The sequence below is a fragment of the Sander lucioperca genome, chromosome 17 (assembly GCF_008315115.2).
Source record: "Sander lucioperca isolate FBNREF2018 chromosome 17, SLUC_FBN_1.2, whole genome shotgun sequence".
Lineage (NCBI taxonomy): Eukaryota > Metazoa > Chordata > Actinopteri > Perciformes > Percidae > Sander > Sander lucioperca.
This window is the reverse complement of record NC_050189.1, coordinates 10,278,954-10,301,023: the sequence shown is the minus strand read 5'-3', so window position 1 is coordinate 10,301,023 and position 22,070 is coordinate 10,278,954. Positions and strand designations below refer to the sequence as shown.

The 22,070-nt window shown below is 36.9% G+C and overlaps 1 protein-coding gene across 1 annotated transcript; it reads left to right on the top strand.

Annotated features, from left to right (window-relative positions):
• The first annotated feature begins 1,237 nt into the window (after positions 1–1,237).
• tmem185 (transmembrane protein 185) lies at positions 1,238–9,101 on the top strand. The gene is made up of 7 exons (XM_031304115.2): positions 1,238–1,488; positions 2,623–2,799; positions 4,055–4,262; positions 4,972–5,055; positions 5,272–5,448; positions 7,103–7,226; positions 8,162–9,101. The coding sequence occupies exons 1-7, from the start codon at positions 1,451–1,453 to the stop codon at positions 8,410–8,412; spliced, it is 1,059 nt and encodes a 352-aa protein (XP_031159975.1). The 5' UTR covers positions 1,238–1,450; the 3' UTR covers positions 8,413–9,101.
• Positions 9,102–22,070: the final 12,969 nt, after the last annotated feature.

Below are 22,070 nucleotides of genomic sequence, written 5' to 3'. Positions count from 1 at the left end.
ATTTATTTATTTATTTTTTTTAAAGAGACCCCCACAAAGATGAAATCATAATTCGAACCCTGGTTGTTTGACATGGTTTTGTTTTCTTAATGATCTAGGCAAAGCTCCGCAAGACTTTGTTTATTAATTTGCAGCGGCACAGGGAGAGAACAATTTTTTTCCAAATAAAGTACATTTCCAAATTACAATGTGTTTACTTCATTATGTTAGAACTCATTGCATTCAATATTACAGCCACTAGAGCCAGTCCCACAATGAGCTTTCCTTAGTATGTGCCATTTCTGTGTCTGTAGCTATTGAGGAGGAGAGAGGGGGGGGCAAGGTGGAGAGTGGGGGTGTGGCCTTGACCAACTGCCACTTTGCTCGTTTGAAAGCCATGATGTCTCTCTCTCTCATGGGTGGGCCAAATTCTCTGGGCGGACAAAGCAGAGAAAGGGGAGGTAACCTTGCTCCTTACGAGCTCATAAGGAGGAAGAAGCTTTAATTTTCTCAAAGGCAGAGCAGGATACCAGAGCTCGGTTTACACCTTTCACCATTTCTAGCCACTGGGGGACCATAGGCAGGCTGGGGGAACTCATATTAATGTTAAAAAACCTCATAAAGTGAAATTTTCATGCTATGGGACCTTTAAATAAATGGAATTATAGGCTACTGCAAAGTATGTATAACACACCTGTATCCGTGAGGTACAGCAGACACACATAAACTCTACCGCAACGTATAATCGTTGTTTGATGCATTGATAATTTGGGGATAAGATAAGAAAGAAATTCATTCATCCCAAAAGCGATTTGTAGGGCCAAAGATGTACACAGACAAGTGTACTATTCATAATAACAGTGAGACTTTCTTGACTTCAGATAGATAGATAGATAGATAGATAGATAGATAGATAGATAGATAGATAGATAGATAGATAGATAGATAGATAGATAGATAGATAGATTTTTTTATTGATCCCAAAAAAATGAGAAATAACATTGTTGCAGCAGCAAAATTTCAGACACACAGCACACGTACAGAGTAAACATTAAATAATAGGAAAACATATACATGAAATAATAATAGAATAATACACTAGCAATATTTAAAAATATATACAATTTGGAAATAAAATGTACAACTGTTTCGATATATAGATAAACCTAATGTGCAAAACTATATATATATATATATATATATATATATATATATATATGGGTTTTGTATCATACAATTTCGTGGTCGGCCGGAAGTAAAGGGGAGGGACTTCGCCTTTGTGTGTATTTCCGTCATTTCCGTCCGACGGGGGAAAAAACAAAACACACGACTAGCAAAAGAGCTGTAATGAAACCGAACCTAAAAAGCTCAACTACCACCTAAATTACCATGTGTAGCATACAGGTTAGGTGGTGAGTTAGCTAACGATACGGGGAACTAATGTTGGGTAGCCAACCAGCCTTTTTACAACATGAATTTAAGAGGACTCTTTCAGGACTTCAACCCCAGGTACCTTTAGCTACGACCTAGCTAGCACTTTAGCTGTGTCGCTGTTGTTGTTGTTGCGCCGCCTGCCGAAGGGAAAACATGCTGAAAACGTTTGTTTCCTACGGGTGGAATAAAACACACTTATTCATCATAGCTGAACAGATAAAGTAATCTATAAAGTAAGTGTAAGTGCAGTGGCTAAAAGAAGCGAAAAGAAGGTATCTGGCTAAACAAGGCCTAGCTAGCATGCTAGCTAAGATACCGCTAGGTTAATGTCATCTGCAATATACGTTGACTGTAGCTTTTAAGTCCAAACCTCACGCATGTTTTCAGTGTCCATACTTAGCTTAATAATGCGTGACACGTTGTTTTTAGGTTGCGCATAACAGTTACAGTTATGAATATCTTAATGAGATTTAAAGGCCCTCAAGAGCAACGGGTCCCGGCTTAAAATTAAAATAAAAGTGATACTACTAAAACTGGCCAAAAGTTGTAATACTAAAAAACACCAATTATGGATTCCTTTAATAATGGACGTAATAAATGGAGTACAATCCACCTGCAGGCATATATTTACATTTACATTATATTTACAAAAGGCTTCATAGTTAAACGATTTTTTTTTTTAAATCGTTAGATTACTGAGTAAGTAAGTTATCAAATAAATCTATAACTCTGAATCAGCAAATATGTTTAAAACATGTCTAATCTCTAATGGCATTTATCTTATGTTCTTTATACATAAATAAGACTACAGAAGTGTTAAAAAATTAACCTCTTTTTCATCCATTTATCTTATTTTCACATTCTAAGCCGTAGCCAAATATTTTTATCTATTTATTTGATTTGCACTCATGACTGATATTACCACCGTCTCCTTCTCAACCATCCTAACTTTCAAGTTGGTCTTTTTATATTATCCTATTGTTTCCCCAAACGTGGACACTGATTACAGCAAATTTCAGTTATGCTTCTCTTTCTTCAATAATTGACATTTCACGTGCACACATTGTTTTAAAAAAAAAAATCTTAATTGATTAGAGATGCTCCTTCAATACTTGTAACTGTCAGTACTCACAAGAATACGAACAGGCTGCTTCTTCACATTGACGTCAACGGTCAAACGTGTCTCTCTCTCTCTCTTCCCTGTTGCAGTAAGTTCCTGATCTACTCCTGTCTGCTGCTCTTCTCCGTGTTGCTCTCCTTGAGGCTGGATGGAGTCATCCAGTGGAGCTACTGGGCTGTGTTCACCCCGATATGGCTGTGGAAGCTGTTGGTCATCATTGGGGCCTCCGTGGGCACTGGAGTCTGGGCACACAACCCCCAGTACAGGTAGACTCTCTCACACATTAACGTGGGCTACACAATACTGTCCAGCACATGAGATCGTTTACTTAATCATGCATTTAGTGTACATGTACGAAGTATGCATGTCATTAGTAGGGGTGGATATCGTTCCGAAATTTTCGACACCTCTTCCTGATACCAATACCTTTTTCCGATACCAATTTTATAAAATGCGTTTTAATAAAAATTACACATGAAACAAATCCTTTTTTTCCCCAGCCCCTTTCCACTAATGTGACGCACACTGTAGTCAAGCCTCTCAAAACACAACACTCACACACACTGGGTGGGAATCTTAGGAATCACTGGTCCCACGATTCAATTCGATTACAATTATCCTTTCCACGATTTGAATCAGTTCAATATGGTTTTCATTGACAAATTCAATGATATATATATATATATATGAACGCCCCTTTTTATTGTGTCTGCTCTTAAATGTTTGTATGAATGTAACGGAACGGTCTGAACAAAGCAGACACAAAATTAACAAGTTACATCTGTAGGCAGTAATTGATTATGATCTGTCATTGCATCAATGCAGAATCATCCACGTCTGCATCACAATGCATCGATGCAGTGATTAATTTCAATGCGCCTAAACACACACAGACACACACACACCCCTGAGCCCGTTTCTGTGTGCGTAACGTAGAGTTTTTCCTGCATGCCTCTATGACCTGTAATATGAGACAGTCAATCACCAACATTATTAGATCTTGGTACAAGCATGCCGTGTGCTCAATGGCTAACTGAAGCTGATGAGATTTTGAACTTGTATTAAATTGGGGGTGGCAGTAGCTCAGTCCGTAGGGGAGCTGGAAAGATGCCAGTTCATCTCCTGGGCACTGCCAAGGTGCTCTTGAGCAAGGCATCGAACCCCCAACTGCTCGGGGCGCTCCTCCAAGGAGCAACCCCCTCACTCTGACATCTCTCCATTAGTGTGTAGCATGTATAGCTCCTGATCATGTTTGTAATTCAGGCCTGTGTTTAATGTGTGTGCAACTGTACTAACAGTGGGAATTGTCAATTTCCCCTTGCGTGATAAATTAAAGGCATTTTTCCTTTAAAAAAAGACATTATAATACTAATTATATGTTTATATTATAATCTTTATGTCTTTATTGTGTGTGATTGTGTCTGTTTGGTTAGCATGCAGCATGACATTTAACCGCAGGAATCATCAGCGTCAGTATGGATGAACCATATGATGGTTTGATCTTAATGTATTCTCTCTTAGGGCTGAAGGGGAGACATGTGTGGAGTTCAAGGCCATGCTGATCGCAGTGGGGCTCCACGTCCTGCTGCTGATGTTCGAGGTGTTAGTGTGCGACCGCGTGGCCAGGGGAAATTACTTCTGGCTTCTCGTCTTCATGCCTCTCTTCTTCGTGTCGCCCGTCTCTGTAGCAGCCTGCGTCTGGGGGTTCAGACACGACCGCTCACTCGAGGTAAGGGGTACACCGAGACCAGAGTAGGAAATCGATGCAAAATCACGGCCAAACACAATTGCAACTGGCTAGATAGTGTGAGTTTGTCTGTGTTAGGAGAGGGTTCAGAAATGAGGACTCTTTCTACAAACAGTGACTACTCATATACAGGCAGTATTGGCACAAAGATTAACATTGGGACTGGAGTTGAATATTTAATTTTTCCCAGTATGAAGAGTATGTTTTATGTAGGGCAGCCGTTTACATCTACATGTATGTGATGCACACTGTAGTCAAGCCTATCAAAATGTAACAACACACACACAGGAGTCGTCTCTGTGCATAACGTAGTGTTTTTCCTGCATGTCTCTACGACGTGTAGCCAGCCAATCACCAGCACTATTAGATCTTTGTGGAAGCATGCTGCATGCTTTATTGGCTCACTGACTCTGGTGAGATTTACTCCTTTTAGGTATTGAACTTTGGTTGTGAATGACGAAGCATTTTTCGATACTATGGAGGCAATTTGATCGTGTCTAAAAAGTATCTAAGCACGGTACTCAGCCCTAGTTTAAAGAATGCTTTGTTGTGCGAGTGAGGAGAATAGTTTGCGACGAAAAGCAGCCAATTTGACGTGTCACACATTTATTTCCGAAAATATCAAAGAAAGTGATAGGTTTGAAAAACGAGTATAGTGCTGATGTTCTGCGTTTGCTTTTTCTCTTCTCAGCTGGAGGTGTTGTGTTCAGTTAACATTCTTCAGTTCATCTTCATCGCCCTGAGGCTCGACAGGATCATCAACTGGCCTTGGCTGGTGAGATACACAAACACAGAGTAGATCATCAGAGATTGCCCAGTGTTTTTATTTCACACACTTCAATTCCATGTATCCATTATTATATTATGCTTTCACAGGATGGGGTGTTTTCTGTGTTATTCTCCAACCATGCGTTAAAGTTTAAGGTGACAACATTGTCCTTACCTTCATCTACTTTAATGTTGTGTGTGTCTGTGTGTCTGTGCGCTGCAGGTGGTGTGTGTCCCACTGTGGATCCTGATGTCCTTCCTGTGCCTTGTTGTCCTCTACTACATCATCTGGTCTGTCCTCTTCCTGCGCTCCATTGACATCATCGCCGAGCAACGGCGGACTCACATCACCATGGCAATCAGCTGGATGGCCATCGTCGTGCCCCTCCTCACCTTTGAGGTGAGTTGTCACTACTAAAGTTAATTACCTTTGGTGTGTTGTATTTCATTTGTTTAAGCCTGTTTAAGACAAAATATGATTGTAGGAAATAGTCTGGTAGGTATTTAAGATACATCTTCTGTTTAGGCATTTTTTAAAACCTAAATTACACCTTTTCAGGTAGCTAACGATTATCTCCAAGCACTAATTTGATAATCACAATTATCTGACCAAAGTGCTATAATAATAATAATAATAATAATAGAATTAGCCTGCCCTCTACTGGCTGAATACAGTCCTTTTTAAAAGTCGATTCAAACGGCATACAGGCTGTTCTGGAAATTATAAATACCTTATGGCTTAATCTTGGACAAAATGTGAAAGAAAATCAACAAAGTACAAAACTAGATTTCCTCGTGTCTATGGCGATTCATTTATGCATCCAGGTAATTGTAGTTTCAACGAAGCTTTAATTTAAAAACACTGGATTAAAAAAATATGAAATCCAAGACGTTTCAGTGTTCATCCAAACACCTTCATCAGTTGTTTAGTGTGCACAGGAAGTAACTCTGGCCTTAATACACAAGGCAGTCACATGATCTCATGGCGTGAAGTCACAGGATGGTGTATCTGTCATGTGACTTCATGCCATGAGATCATGTGACTGCCTTGCGTATTAAGGCCAGGCTGTGTCTCATTCCGCATACTTCCGTCAGTACAATACACTGCTAATGTGCACTGACCACTTACTGCTGTAGTGCCCACTTTCGATGGTTAGTATTCTCCCAAAGTGAACACTTGTGTTAAAACACTTAACTGGAAATGACGAGCGGGATGAATGTGACGAACGCAACACATGTAAAATACAAGATCGTATTCCGTCCAAGCCGCCGTGACAGTCGGTTTGAGATTCTCGAGCAGCCAGACCCATGTGACGCGTTCGTCCAATCAGCTGCTGGTCAAGGGCTCCCTTCCGCTTTGTAGTCAAGATGGCACCCATTTAGTGCGAGTAGGGTCCATCGTTCCACACTGAACTTTTTGACCGTTTTTAGGGCGTCATCCGGGTACTTTCAGTGCACTGACTTTTTGCGTTATCTACAGTGTAGTACAGCTCCCTAAACAATAACGCAATGCAGTTCTTTACATAAGACATAGAAAGGCATTGGTTGTGTCTCAAAGCACCTACTTGCACACTTCAAACACTTAGTTTTAAGTATATAACTAAGTGTTTGAAGTGTGCAAGTAGGCGCTTTGAGACACCCCCAGAGTTACTTCCTGTGCACACTAAACAACTGATGAAGGTGTAAACTATAGCCTGCCATAAAAATGTCCATGAATAAGTCACAGCATAAAGTATGTTGAAAATATTTTTTAAATAAAAATTGATATGTCGAAAAACGTAATAAAAAAAAGTCAAAGTAAAAGCACTTTGCCCGGTTGGTAATCAGCATTTTCAAGTGTTATTTTTTTACCCATCCAGTGTTTACTTTTATATTTTGTAAATATGTATTTTGGGATCATTTAAATATCTGTATTTGATTATCACCATCTCAGGCAGTGATTGAGAATACTTATACATACCTCCTGCATGTGTGTGCACATTTACGCACAACTTTGCACCAATTTGCTGCACGCATGTTTGCCTCCCAATGACTTATATCTTGTGTCTCTTCAGATCCTTCTGGTGCACAAGCTGGATGGCCACAACAGTCTGAGCTACGTGTGTGTGTTCGTCCCTCTCTGGCTCTCCCTGCTCACACTCATGGCCACCACGTTTGGCCAGAAGGGAGGAAACCACTGTAAGTATTTAAAGCCAGTGATGGGCTATGGGCTGCTACATGTCTCCACTGCTTCTGTGTACAGTAGAACTATTTGTTTTATAACTTCACCTTCACGTAGCGTTTTGTAAAACCTTACTATCTACAGTATCGATCAGCTCATTTGCATCTTGTTGACCGAGCCGAAGCTTCTGACGTTTAACTACTTTTCAGCTCAGAGTATATACTTATACTGCTATATACCTATACGTTTACTTATATCATGCAGAAAGCTTTGTTTGTCAATTCTAGGGCAGTAACAAACAATTATTTTTTATTATTGACCAACGCCGGTAGGTGACAGTACAAACTTTGAATTTAAACGATTTCTTCACAATGTCTGAGTTGAAAACGCATCTTGTTGTCACATAAGGGCCCAGTTCATGTTGCACAGGCACAGAGGCACTCTTTATAAGATGCCCCGACAACTGGCATTTTAGCTAACTGGGAGCTCTGGACGTGGCTGCAGCAACTCCAGTTTGCTAGTACCGATTTTGCTCGTTTGTTTTTCTATCCGCAGTACTCGGAGATATATAGCAATTAAGATTCAGGTAAAAATCGTCCGGAATTCTCCTTTAAAATGGTTACTTGGTTGTCAAAATAGTACATTTTTCTATCAGCCGATAATTGATTAATTGACTAACCGTTTCAGCTCGGCCAACGTAGTGATGTCTTCAAATGATTATTATAATATTTTTTATTTTTTTGTCCGACCAAAAGCATAAAACCAAAAGATTTGTTTTGTATAACAATTGAGAAGCTGGAACCAACAAGTTATGTTTTATTGTCACATTAATCATACAAAGTAAAATTCTTGGATGTCATACACTTTTTGTGCACCTATGGTAGTTGGCAAGTACCAACGATTGTTGTTTCTGCGCCATTAAGTTCCCCTCTGTCCTGATCTTCCTTTTTAGGGTGGTTTGGCATCCGTAAGGACTTCTGCCACTTCCTGTTGGAGCTCCTCCCCTTCCTGCGCGAGTACGGTAACGTGTCCTACGACCTCCAACGCAGCGAGGACCCCGAGGCGGCCGAAGATCTGCCCATCCCCGAACCGCCACCAAAGATTGCCCCGATGTTCCACAAGAAGACCGGCGTGGTGATCACACAGAGCCCCGGGAAATACTTTGTCCCGCCGCCCAAACTCTGCATCGACATGCCTGACTAACTGTGTATCAGAGCGGAAGGGGGCTGCTGTACTGATGTGTTCAAGTCGTGGAGCCAAAACAGCAGAGGACACTGTGTTTTGGTCCCCTCGCCTAAACTCTGCATTAGCATGGCAGCTGAGAGTGACACACTAGAGCCAATATGGTGATGGAACACTAATGGATCCATTAAAGTAAAGACTGCCCTGCCTAACTCTGTCAAGGACTGAATCATGGAACCAAAAGAAAGGACTTCTTTGTTTGTTTGTTTTTTTAATAATCCGTAGGTGAAGTTTCACTGTGTTGCTTACTCCCAGTTTTATCCATTTTATGATGGACATTTTGGGGGAAATTGACAACAGAATTGTCTCCGATTCACTTGGATCTAAATATTTAGGTTGACACGAACGATGACACGAGCTGGATCTGCGTAGCCTTGAATATTTGACTTGGTAACAGCAGTTGATCATTGATTCAGACAAACCTAAAGCCAAGATGGTGCTCGTCTTGCTTTACGATGGGGCCCATTGGAGAGACTAGCTTAAATTTGGGATCTTTTTTTTCTCCTGTTTCCACTTTTGACCATGCAGGTGGAGAAACAAAAGGGAGGTGGAGTTAAAAGAAAGGTTCAGCTTTTTTTTTTCAGGTTCCTGGTACAATGTCTGCATGCCTATATGTATACTGAAAGAGTTAGTACCTTCGCCAAGGCGGTTATTGGCGTTTTTCCATTACATGGTACCTGCTCGACTCGCCTCGACTCTACTCACCACACTGTGCGTCCGTTTTCCATTGCAGATTTTAGTACCGCCTCAGCGTGGCTGGTTGTATGCCGGCTCGACGCACACACCAGCGCACAAGTATAAACATCAGGCCACTTGAGCTTGTTTTACAGTTCTGCGGAGGCTCCACGCAGAGCTTTCGCCGTAGCCTATGTAATATGTGGCCTGATGTATACATTTGTCAGCTGGTGTGTGCGTCGAGCCAGCATGTGTGTGTGTGTATGTAGGATACAGCGAAAGCTCTGCCTGGACTGGAGCCTCCGCAGAACTGAAATAAGCGGCGCCGCAGTAAACTGCCGTGACCTAACACAGAACGTGGAAGGTGTGTTGTTGTTGCCACAGCCAGAAGACACATTTTGTTTCAGAAGAAGCTGGAGGCAGCAACAAAAAACACAGCTGGCTAAACTTTTTAAAAATAGCGGGTTTGTTCAGGACACCCCGTCTGTCGCTTTCACGTCACCTTTTCGGCTCGCCTCAGCTCGCTTGGAACCTCGACTGAGGAGGTACTAAAAAAAGTACCTGTTAGCAGCTACCAGGTACTTTTTTTCGTAATGGAAAACCAAAAAAGGCGAGTAGAGTCGAGGCGAGTCGAGCAGGTACCATGTAATGGAAAAGCGCCATATGTTCTTCGTCTCGGTTTGTTTCTGTCCGTCTGTCAGCAAGATTATGGAACAACTATTCTCCTGATTTTCATGAAACTTAGGTTCTTTCTTTGCCACACCCTTCCACCATAAAGTTTGGAGGGGATCTGAATCATGTTGCGGATACACAAATATTTTTTCACTTCGAAGAATTATTTGTGTATCCGCAACATGATTCAGATCTTCTTTGTAGCATCGATGTTGTTTCCACATTACCACCTAAAGCTCACGGACACACTAAAGTTGGACTTCCCAACTCGGAAAATGGGACCATCCGAGGAGCTTGTGAACGCACCATTGGCCTTGGCGGAGGTCTGCTGGTCTCTGTAATCATTCCTTCTGTTCATACCGGCTGTGTAGGGATTCCTGCCGTCCTTCATACCAACTCCAGTGTTTCCCACAGATTAGAAAGCAATTTGTGGCGGGGTGGGGGGGGTCGGCCCGTGTCACCGGGGGGTACTTATTTTCGTAACAATCAAGTATCAAAAACTAAGGAGGACACGCTGTTGGATGCTGTCCTCCTCTCCTACTTCAATGCCTAACAAATATCTCTCTCTCTCTCTCTCTCTCTCTCTCTCTCTCTCTCTCTCTCTCTCTCTCTCTCTCCCTGACCCTGTCTTTCACTGGTTGAAGCCTGAAAATACTGTAAACAAATTAATAACATAACTAGTTACACTGGTCGGACTGATACCTCCGGTTCAGGCTGGTCCTCATCCTCAACACGTGCCTTTTTCAGTCGCGGAAAATACTTTTCAATACTCATCTGGATTGAACATTCAGTGTAAGAGTAAAACGTGACATAACATTATTTATAATACGTTTATTTGATTCACAGCTGCTATATATAGTGTTTTGACCTCGACAACCCAACTGCATTTTACCGCAAACTTGCGACTAGTTAACTTTCTAAAGCAGGCGCAATCGCTTGTTTGCTAAGAGTCGGGTCGGTGGTTGTGTAAAGGTGTTCACGAGATAGATACTAACCTTTCGTGAACTTGTGAATTTCGCCAGCCGTCTTCTCTCCTTTACGGGTACAGACGCTGTGTGCACAGTGGGCTCGATGGTGTTTTAAGCCTCCAACGTCGTCTTACAGGCAGCTAACCCTCACCTTAACACTAACATAACTTCTTTAACATAACTTCTTTGACATAACCATTGCTGCGCTGCCTTGGGGGCTAAAACACCAAACACGGCACGGTGGGAGGAGCTGTGTGTGTGTATGTGAGCGAGACACAAGTGACAGAGAGACGGAGGAGAGCAAGGAAAGGAAATGCAGAAGAACGTGTTTTAAATAGTTTAAAAAAAAAAAAACGAATTAACGAAACGCAACACTGAACTCAAGATATGTTGGGAACAAAATCCACCGTTTGTTAAAAAGTGCAGCAAGTATGAAATTTCCTCTATGTTTCATCTGAGAGTGTTTCCATGTGAGGCTGCTCAGAATATGCCAACACAAAGGGGATTTCATACTAAAACGGTCATAACTCGGACTGCTGAAGTCTCCCATTAGCTTCAGCCCAACGTTAGAATGCATATCTGCACAGAACCAAAACTGGATTTCATCCCCCATCTCTTGCATTGCACCAGTATGGACAGGCTGAATTATTACAGTGACTCTTTCAATGTGCATTTGTCATGCAAATATAGTTTTAAAAATATACCTGAAAAGAAATTGAACCTTTTAAAAGAGAACAATGGAAAAAGCACTTTGTTAATCAGTTTTTTGTATTCCTGTTTTGTGTGTGTGTGTGTGTGTGTGTGTGTGTGTGTGTGTGTGTGTGTGTGTGTGTGTGTGTGTGTGTGTGTGTGTGTGTGTGTGTGTGTGTGTGTGTGTGTGTGTGTGTGTGTGTGTGTGTGTGTGTGTGTGTGTGTGTGTGTAACATAAGTCACATTAGGGACCAGAGTGGAGATGGCAGGGTTAAAGACCTGGGGGGGGGGAAAAGGAGTATTTGCAAACAATCATCCACATCTGTTTCAATTCATCTTGTAGTACAATCTGTCCTGAGAGTCAACATATTTAATGAAGACAGTGAGTGCACAAAAATAAGATTATCATGGTGTTTTTAGTGATCGTCCAAGTTGTGATTCAAAAACTTAACGAATGTGGCAAACACTGTACCTCCCATATGGGACTGATGATGATGCATCATTGTATTGTCATTTAGCAGCTTTCACATTATTCTTGTAGCATACTGTAGAAAATTAAAGAGCTTTGCTGTGCCCCTTTTCGTGCACCAAAGCTAGGCATTTTCAATACCTACACATATCCGCTTTACCTGGCTCAAGCTATAACAAATTGCAATTTTTTTTTTTTAGAGAGTATAACTCCCGAGACTGCCTATGTGTGTGTGTACATTGCCATATTTCCTTAAGTTATCAAATTACTCAGAAAAGCAAAAACAATCATCCCCATTTCTTTTTTTTTTTTGTTGGACAACCTGATTGCTGGAGTGTCCAGCATGCTGTGTGTAAATTTTTTCTACATGTCTCTTTTCCATTAAATTGGTCTGATTTACTCCCTACACTCTTCCTTTTATGCTGCAAGTAAAACTACCTAGATAACTGGATTTCAATCCACCAGTATGTAGTAAAAAAATGTCAAACTATACCTACAGTATGCCATTAAAATGTTATATATATATATATATATATATATATATATATATAAAAAAAAAAGTCAGTATTGTAAATCGAAACGTAAAGTCATAGTATGTTGAAAAAAGTCATAAAATAGTTAATGTATAGTATATTATGTTGAAATGAAACGTCAAAATATAGTACAGTTGTGTTCAGAATAATAGCAGTCTGTTTAAAAAAAGTGAATAATGCTCAAAAGCTTTTAATTCCATAATATCAATGCATTGGGAACACTGCACATTCAATTCCAAATCAAAACATGACCAAAATTGATCAAGTTTGTGTTATACCTTTACAGAAAGTGAAGAAAAAAGAAAGGCTTGAACTACTACTAAATTGAACTACATTCCACAACTCCTCTGCATTACTGAGTTTTGCCTCAGAAACAGTATTTTTGATGTCACCCCACAAGTTTTCCATGGGATTGAGGTCTGGGGATTGGGCTGGCCACTCCATAACATCAATCTAGTTCATCTGGAACCAAGACTTTGCTCGCTTACTGGTGTGTTTTGGGTCATTGTCTCGTTAAAAGACCCATTTCAAAGGCATTTCCTCTTCCGCATAAGGCAACATGACCTCTTCAAGTATTTTGAAGTATTGAAACTGATCCATGATCCCTGGTATGCGATAAATAGGCCCAACACCACAGTATGAGAAACATCCCCATAACATGATTTTTGCACCACCATGCTTTACTGTCTTCACAGTGTACTGTGGCTTGAATTCAGTGCATGCCCCTAGACCCAAAAAGAACAATTTTGCTCTCATCAGTCCATAGAATGTTGCCCCATTTCTCCTTTGGCCAGTCAGTGTGACCTTTGGCAAATTTCAACCTATTCAGTACGTCTTTTTTTCAGCAATGGGACTTTGCAGGGCCTTCTAGCTGATAGCTTTGCTTCACATAGCCTTCTTCTGATCGTAACAGTACTCACAGGTAACTTTAAGTCTTCTTTGATTTTCCTGGAGCTGATCATTGGTTGAGCCTTTGCCAGTTTGGCTATTCTTCGATCCATTTGAATGGTAGTTGACTGTTTTTTCCCACGTTGTTCAGGCCTTGGATGCCATTTCAAGGCATTTTAAATAATTTTGGCTGAGCAGCCTATAATTTTCTGCACTTCTTTATATGTTTCCCCCTCTCCAATCAACTTTTTAATCAAAGTCTGCTGTTCCTCAGAGCAATGTCTGGAACGACCCATTTTGCTGAGTATTTCAGTGTGAAATGCACTATAACCAGCATGTACAACATTTGCTTCCTTCCTTCCTTAAATATGGGTCATAACTGACACCTGTTTCTTTACAGAATCAATCACCTCACTAATTGAACACAACACTGCTATTATTTTGAACATGCCCCTTTCAATTACAGATTCAATTACACAGAATGAGCAGCATGCATGTCATGACTGGTGGGTCTGTTGGTTTTCTATGCCTCTACAACACTTGCTAGTAAATTATTTGCCATGTAGAAATATCACTTCTAGCAAAAAATTTGATTTATGAGGTTAGTGATGTTGGACTGCTATTATTTTGAACACAACTGTATGTCAAAAAAGTCATAGTCATGTTGAAAAAAGTCATAGTGTATATATAATGTTGAAAAAAGTCATAGTATAGTATGTCGAAAAAAGTCATAGTATAGTATGTCGAAAAAAGTCATAGTATAGTACGTCGAAGAAAGAGGAAAAAAGTCATAGTATAGTATGTCGAAAAAAGTCATAGTATAGTACGTCGAAGAAAGAGGAAAAAAGTCATAGTATAGTATGTCGAAGAAAGAGGAAAAAAGTCATAGTATAAGCATGTCGAAAAAAAAGTCATAGTATAGTATGTCGAAAAACAGGAAAAAAAGTCATGGTATAGTATCTTGAAAAAAGTCATAGTATAGTATGTCGACAAAAAGGAAAAATGTCATAGTATAATATGTCGAAAAACAGGGAAAAAAGTCATGGTATAGTATCTTGAAAAAAGTGGAAAAAAGTCATAGTATAGTATGTCGACAAAAAGGAAAAATGTCATAGTATAGTATGCCGAAAAAAGTGGAAAAAAAGTCATAGTATAGCACGTCAAAGAAAAAGTCAAAGTATAGTATGTCGAAAAAATTGAAAAAAAAATAGTTATAGTATAGTATGTCGAAAAAAGAGGGAAAAAACGTCATAGTTTAGTATGTCGAAAAAATTGGAAAAAAGTCATAGTATAGCATATCGACAAAAGTCATAGTATGGTATGTCGATAAAATTGAAAAATAGTCATAGTATAGTATGTCGAAAAAAGAGGGAAAAAAGTCATAGTATAGTATGTCGAAAAAAGTCATAGTATAGTATGTCGAAAAAGAGAGGAAAATAAGTCATGGTGCAGTATGTCGAAAAAAAAGTCATAATATAGTATGTTGAAAAAAGTGGAAAAAAGTCATACTATAGTATAGTTTTTTCCATAGTATAGAGGAAAAAAGTCATATGTCTATAGCATAATATGTCGGAAAAGAGGAAAAAAGTCATAGTATGGTATGTCGATAAAATTGAAAAATAGTCATAGTATACTATGTCGAAAAAAGAGAGGAAAAAAGTCATAGTTTAGTATGTCAAAAAAATTGGAAAAAAAGTCATAATATAGTATGTTGAAAAAAGTGGAAAGAAGTCATAGTATACCCTGTTGGAAAAAGTCATAGTATAGTTTATTCCATAGTATAGAGGAAAAAAGTCATATGTCTATAGCATAATATGTCGGAAAACAGGAAAAAAGTCATAATATAATATGTCGAAAGAAAGTGTAAAAAAGTCATACTATAGTATGTCGAAAAATGTTATAGTATAGTATGTCGAATTTAAAAAAAAATATGTCAGTATAGTATGTCAACAACTTTTATAGTATAGTATGTCAGAAAAGAGGAAAAAAGTCATACTATAGTATGTCAAAAAAAGTCATAGTATAGTATGTCAAAAAAAGAGGGAAAAAAGTCATAGTATAGTATGTCGATAAAATTGAAAAATAGTCATAATATAATATGTCGAAAAAAAGTGTAAAAAAGTCATAGTATAGTATGTCGAAAAATGTTATAGTATAGTATGTCGAATTTTAAAAAAAATATGTCAGTATAGTACGTCAACAACTTTTATAGTATAGTATGTCGGAAAAGAGGAAAAAGTCATACTATAGTATGTCAAAAATGTAAAAAAAATAGTTATAGTATAGTATGTCGAAAAAAGAGGGAAAAAACGTCATAGTTTAGTATGTCGAAAAAAGTCATAGTATAGCATGTCGAAAAAAAAGTCAAAGTATAGTATGTTAAAAAAAGTGGAAAAAAGTCATAGTATTATATGTTAAAAAAAAGTCATAGTATAGTACGTCGAAGAAAGAGGAAAAAAGTCATAGTATAGAATGTCGAAAAAAGTCATAGTATAGCATATCGACAAAAGTCATAGTATGGTATGTCGAAAAAAGGAAAAATGTCATAGTATAGTATGCCGAAAAAAGTGGAAAAAAAGTCATAGTATAGCACGTCAAAGAAAAAGTCAAAGTATAGTATGTCGAAAAAAGTGGAAAAAAGTCATAGTTTAGTATGTCGAAAAAATTGAAAAATAGTCATAGTATAGTATGTCGAAAAAAGAGGGAAAAAAGTCATAGTATAGTATGTCGATAAAATTGAAAAATAGTCATAATATAATATGTTGAAAAAAAGTGTAAAAAAAGTCATAGCATAATATGTCGGAAAAGCGGAAAAAAGTCATAGTATAGTATGTCGAAAAAAGAGGGAAAAAACTCACAGTATAGTATGTCGAAAAAGAGAGGAAAAAAGTCATAGTGTAGTATGTCGAAAAAATTGGAAAAAAAAAGTCATAATATAGTAGGTTGAAAAAGTAGAAAAAAGTCATAGTATAGTTTTTTCCATAGTATAGAGGAAAAAAGTCATGTCTATAGCATAATATGTTGGAAAAGAGGAAAAAAGTCATAGTATAGTGTGTCGATAAAATTGAAAAATAGTCATAATATAATATGTCGAAAAAAAGTGTAAAAAAGTCATACTATAGTATGTCAAAAATGTTATAGTATAGTATGTCGAAAAAGAGAGGAAAAAAAGTCATAGTGAAGTATGTCGAAGAAATTGGAAAAAAAGTCATGGTATAGTTTCTCGAAAAAATAGGAAAAAACGTCATAGTTTAGTATGTCGAAAAAATTGGAAAAAAAGTCATAGTATAGTATGTCGAAAAAAGTCATAGTATAGCATGTCGAAAAAAAAGTCAAAGTATAGTATGTCGATAAAATTGAAAAATAGTCATAGTATAGTATGTCAAAAAAATTTGAAAAAAAGTCATGGTATAGTTTCTCGAAAACAGGAAAACACGTCATAGTTTAGTATGTCGAAAAAATTGGAAAAACAGTCATAATATAGTATGTTGGAAAAAAAGTCAAAGTATAGTATGTCGAAAATTGTGGAAAAAAAGTCATAGTATAGTATGTCGATAAAATTAAAAAATAGTCATAGTATAGTATGTCGAAAAAAGAGGAAAAAAGTCATAGTTTAGTATGTCAACAAAGTCATAGTATAGCCTGTTGAAAAAAGTCATAGTATAGTTTTTTCCATAGTATAGAGGAAAAAAGTCATATGACTGTATGTCGATAAAATTGAAAAATAGTCATAATATAATATGTCGAAAAAAGAGGGAAAAAAGTCATAGTATATTATGTCGAAAAAGAGAGGCAAAAAAGTCATAGCGTAGTATGTCGAAAAAATTGGAAAAAAGTCATGGTATAGTTTGTCGAAAGAATCGGAAAAAAAAGTAATATTTTAGTATGTCGAAAAAATTGGAAAAAAAGTCATAATATAGTAGGTTGAAAAAAAGTCATACTATAGTATAGTTCTTTCCATAGTATAGAGGAAAAAAGTCATATGTCTATAGCATAATATGTGGGAAAAGAGGAAAAAAGTCATAGTATGGTATGTCGATAAAATTGAAAAATAGTCATAGTATAGCATGTCGAAAAAAAGTGTAAAAAAAGTCATAGTATGTCGAAAAAAGTGAAAAAAATACATAGTGTAGTATGTCGAAAAATATTATAGTATTGTATGTCAAAAAAAGTCATAGTATAGTATGTCGAAAAATGTTATAGGGTAGTATGTCGGAAAAAGAGGAAAAAAGTCATAGTATAGTATGTTGGAAAAAGTTTTAAAAAATCATAGTATAGTATGTTGATAAGTCATAAAAAGGAAATAGTATATTATGTCAAAGGTCAAAGTATAACATGTCGAAAAGTTAAAAAGTCAGTATAGTATGTCGAAAAAAGTTATAAAAGTCATAGTACGTTAGTTGTAATATATATATATATATATATATATATATATATATATATATATATATATATATATATATATATATATATATATGTTGAAAAAAAAGTCATAGTATAGTATGTCAAAAAAAAATCAAAAAAGTCATGGTAGTTTTATTAGGCATGGGCCAGTATACGATTCTGACGGTATCAGTTTCACCGTATTGCGGTATCGCAATTACAGCGTCCATGTTGAATGTTAAAATAAATGTCAGTTTAGTATGTATCGAAAAAAGTCATAGTATAGTATATATATAAAAAAAAGTCTATAAAGTCATTGCATAGAAAGTTGAAAAAAGTAATATCAGAATCAGAAAAGGTTTTATTTAATAACGACACTCATGTGAAATTTGCTTTGGTGAAAGGTGCATATATAAACAAACATATTAAACATTAATATGATTTATTAATATTAATAAACAATAAATACAGAAAAACAAATACACATATACGGGGCCTTGTTTGTGAGGCTTACTGCTGAAGGGAAAAAATTGTTTTTGTAGCGTGAGGTTTTGGTCGTGGTGGACTGCAGCCTCTTGCCAGAGGGGTGGGGTTCAAACTGTTTGTGGTGGGTGGTGGGTGGTGGGGGGTGGGGGGGAGAGGCATCGGCTACAATCTTTCCTGCCCTCCTCAGCGTCCTGGAGGCGTACAGGTCCTGGAGAGACGGCAGATTGCAGCCAATCACCTTCTCAGCAGAGCGGATGATACGCTGCACTCTGCCTTTGTCCTTAGCAGAGGCAGCAGCGTACCAGATGGTGATGGAGCAGGTGAGGATGGACTTGATGATGGCTGTGTAGAAGTGCACCATCACTGTCTTTGGCAGGTTGAATTCTTCAGCTGCCGCAGGAAGTGCATCCTCTGTTGTGCTTTTTTGAGTCCTGGGAGATGATGGAGCCCAGGTAGTGGAAGGACTCCACAATGTTGACTGTGGAGTCACCCAGGCTGATTGGGGCGGGTGGGGCTGCGTACTTCCTGAAGTCCACAACCATCTCCACTGTTTTCAGAGCGTTTCATTCGGTCTGCAGAGAAGGCGATTGGCTGCAATCTGCCGCCGCTCCAGGACCTTTACGCCACCAGGACTCTGAAGCGTACTGCAAAGATTGTGGCTGACCCCTCCCACCCCGGCAACAAACTCTTTGAGACACTCCCCTCTGGCAGGAGGCTGAGGTCCATCAGGACCAAAACCACACGCCACATGAACAGTTTTTTACCCTCTGCCACTAGCCTTATCAACAAGGCCCGAAACCACCCTGACTCTCTCCACACCCCACCTCTGGCTCTACATGCCACTGTACCTACTCTGCTGTACCGTTCCTTTTTAATACTGTTTAACTTATTTTATTTTACATTCTATTTTTAACTTTATTAATACATACTGTGTGTATATGTTTATACTTATATTGTTTATATTCTTTTTATCCTTCTTATATTTAGTTTATTTAGTATGTGTGACATGCACCAACAACACCATGATGAATTCCTTGTATGTGTAAAAAATGTACTTGGCAATAAAGCCCTTTCTGATTGTGATTGTGATTCTGATTTAGCTCCAAGTTGTTCTGACTGCACCAGGTCACCAGACGGTCAATCTCCCACCTGTAGGCGGACATACTAGTATAGTATGTTGAAAAAGTCCTAAAAATTTAGTGTAGCATGTCGAAGAAAGTCATAGTATAGCAGGTCGAAAAAAAGGCATAGTATAGTTTGTCGAAAAAAGTCATAGTATAGCATGTCGCAAAAAGTGGAAAAAAAAGTCATAGTATAGTATGTCAAAAAGAGGAAAAAAAGTCATATTATAGTATGTCGAAAAAAGTCATAGTATAGTATATCGAAAAGAGGAAAAAAACGTCATAATATAGTATAATAATAATAATAATAACGTCATAGTATAGCATGTCGAAAAAAGTCATAGTATAATATATCGAAAAATGAGCAATAGAAGTCATAATACAGTATGTCGAAAAAAGAGTAAAAAAAGTCATAGTATAGTATGTCGAAAAAAAAGTGAAAAAAATTCATAGTATAGTATGTCGAAAAAATTGGAAAAAAGTCATAGTATAGTATGTCGAAAAAAGTCATAGTATAGTATGTCGAAAGTATTCATAATATAGTTTGTTGAAAAAAGTCGAAAAAAGTCACTTTAAAGTATCGTAAAAAGTGGAAAAAAAGAGATTGTATAGTATGTTAAAAAAGCGGAAAAAGTCATAGTACAGTATGTAGAAAAAAGTCAGTGCAGTATAAGTCATGAAAAAGTCGTATAGCATGTCGAAAAAAAGTCATAGTATAGTACGTCAAAAAAAATCATAAAAAAGTCATAGTATAGTATGTTGAAAAAAGTCATAGTAAAAAAGAGGAAAAAAATCATAGTATAGTATTTCAAAAAAAATTGGAAAAAAAGTCATAGTATAGCATGTTGAAAGAAATCATAGTATAGTACATCGAAGAAAGAGGAAAAGAGTCATAGTATAATATGTCGAAAAAAAGTGTAAAAAAGTCATAGTATAGTATGTCAAAAAAAGTGGAAAAAGTCATAGTATAGTATGTTGAAAAAAGAGGGAAAAAAATCATAATATGGTATGCCAAAAAAAGTGAAAAAAAATTCATAGTATAGTAAGTCGAAAAAAGAGGAAAAAAATCATAGTATAGTATGTCGAAAAAAGTGAAAAAAATTCATAGTATAGTATGTCGAAAAAAGAGGAAAAAAATCATAGTATAGTATGTCGAAAAAAGTCATACTATACTATGACTTTTTTGACATAGTATACTATGCCGAAAAAATTGGAAAAAAAGTCATAGTATATAGTATGTCGAAAAACAGAGGAAAAAAAGTCATAGTATAGTACGTCAAAAAACAGAGGAAAACAAGTCATAGTATAGTATATCAAAAAAAGTCATAGTATAGTGTCAAAAAAAAAAAAAGTTATAGTATAGTATGTCGAAAAAGAGAGGAAAAAAAGTCATAGTGTAGTATGTCGAAAAAAAAGTCAAAGTATAGTATGTCGAAAAAAGAGGGAAAAAAGTCACAGTATAGTATGTCGAAAAAGAGAGGAAAAAAAGTCATGGTATAGTTTGTCGAAAAAATTGGAAAAAAAGTCATAATATAGTAGGTTGAAAAAAGTTGAAAAAAGTCATAGTATAGCCTGTTGAAAAAAGTCATAGTATAGTTTTTTCCATCGTATAGAGGAAAAAAGTCATATGTCTATAGCATAATATGTTGGAAAAGAGGAAAAAAGTCATAGTATAGTGTGTCGATAAAATTAAAAAATAGTCACAGTATAGTATTTCGAAAAAAATTCGAAAAAAAGTCATAGTATAGTATGTCGGAAAAGAGGAAAAATACTATAGTATATCAAAAAAAGTCATAGTATAGTGTCAAAAAAAAAAAAAAGTTATAGTATAGTATGTCGAAAAAGAGGAAAAAAGTCATACTATAGTATGTCAAAAATGTAAAAAAATAGTTATAGTATAGTATGTCGAAAAAAGAGGGAAGAAAGTCATGGTATAGTTTGTCAAAAAAATAGGAAAAAACATCATAGTTTAGTATGTCAAAAAAATTGGAAAACAGTCATAATATAGTATGTCGAAAAAAGTGGAAAAAAGTCATAGTATAGCATGTCGAAAAAAAAGTCAAAGTATAGTATGTTAAAAAAAGTGGAAAAAAGTCATAGTATTATATGTTAAAAAAAAGTCATAGTATAGTACGTCGAAGAAAGAGGAAAAAAGTCATAGTATAGCATGTCGAAGAAAAAGTCATAGTATAGTATGTCGAAAAAGAGAGGAAAAAAAGTCATGGTGTAGTATGTCGAAAAAATTGGAAAAAAAAGTCATAATATTGTATGTTAAAAAAAGTGGAAAAAAGTCATAGTAAACCCTGTTAGAAAAAGTCATAGTATAGTTTATTCCATAGTATAGAGGAAAAAAGTCATATGTCTATAGCATAATATGTCAGAAAAGAGGAAAAAAGTCATAATATAATATGTCGAAAAAAAGTGTAAAAAAGTCATAGTATAGTACGTCGAAGAAAGAGGAAAAAAGTCATAGTATAGCATGTCGAAGAAAAAGTCATAGTATAGCATGTCGAAGAAAAAGTCATAGTATAGTATGTCGAAAAAGAGAGGAAAAAAAGTCATGGTGTAGTATGTCGAAAAAATTGGAAAAAAAAGTCATAATATAGTATGTTGAAAAAAAGTCATAGGATAGCCTGTTGAAAAAAGTCATACTATAGTATAGTTTTTTCCATCGTATAGAGGAAAAAAGTCATATGTCTATAGCATAATATGTCGGAAAAGAGGAAAACAGTCA

Bases quoted from the DNA above. Each gene is read 5' to 3' on its own strand.
- tmem185 (XM_031304115.2), top strand. From the start codon at position 1,451: ATGAATTTAAGAGGACTCTTTCAGGACTTCAACCCCAG. The intron at 2,800-4,054 runs GTAGACTCTCTC...ATTCTCTCTTAG, and splicing joins GCACACAACCCCCAGTACAG to GGCTGAAGGGGAGACATGTG. The intron at 7,227-8,161 runs GTAAGTATTTAA...CTTCCTTTTTAG, and splicing joins CCAGAAGGGAGGAAACCACT to GGTGGTTTGGCATCCGTAAG.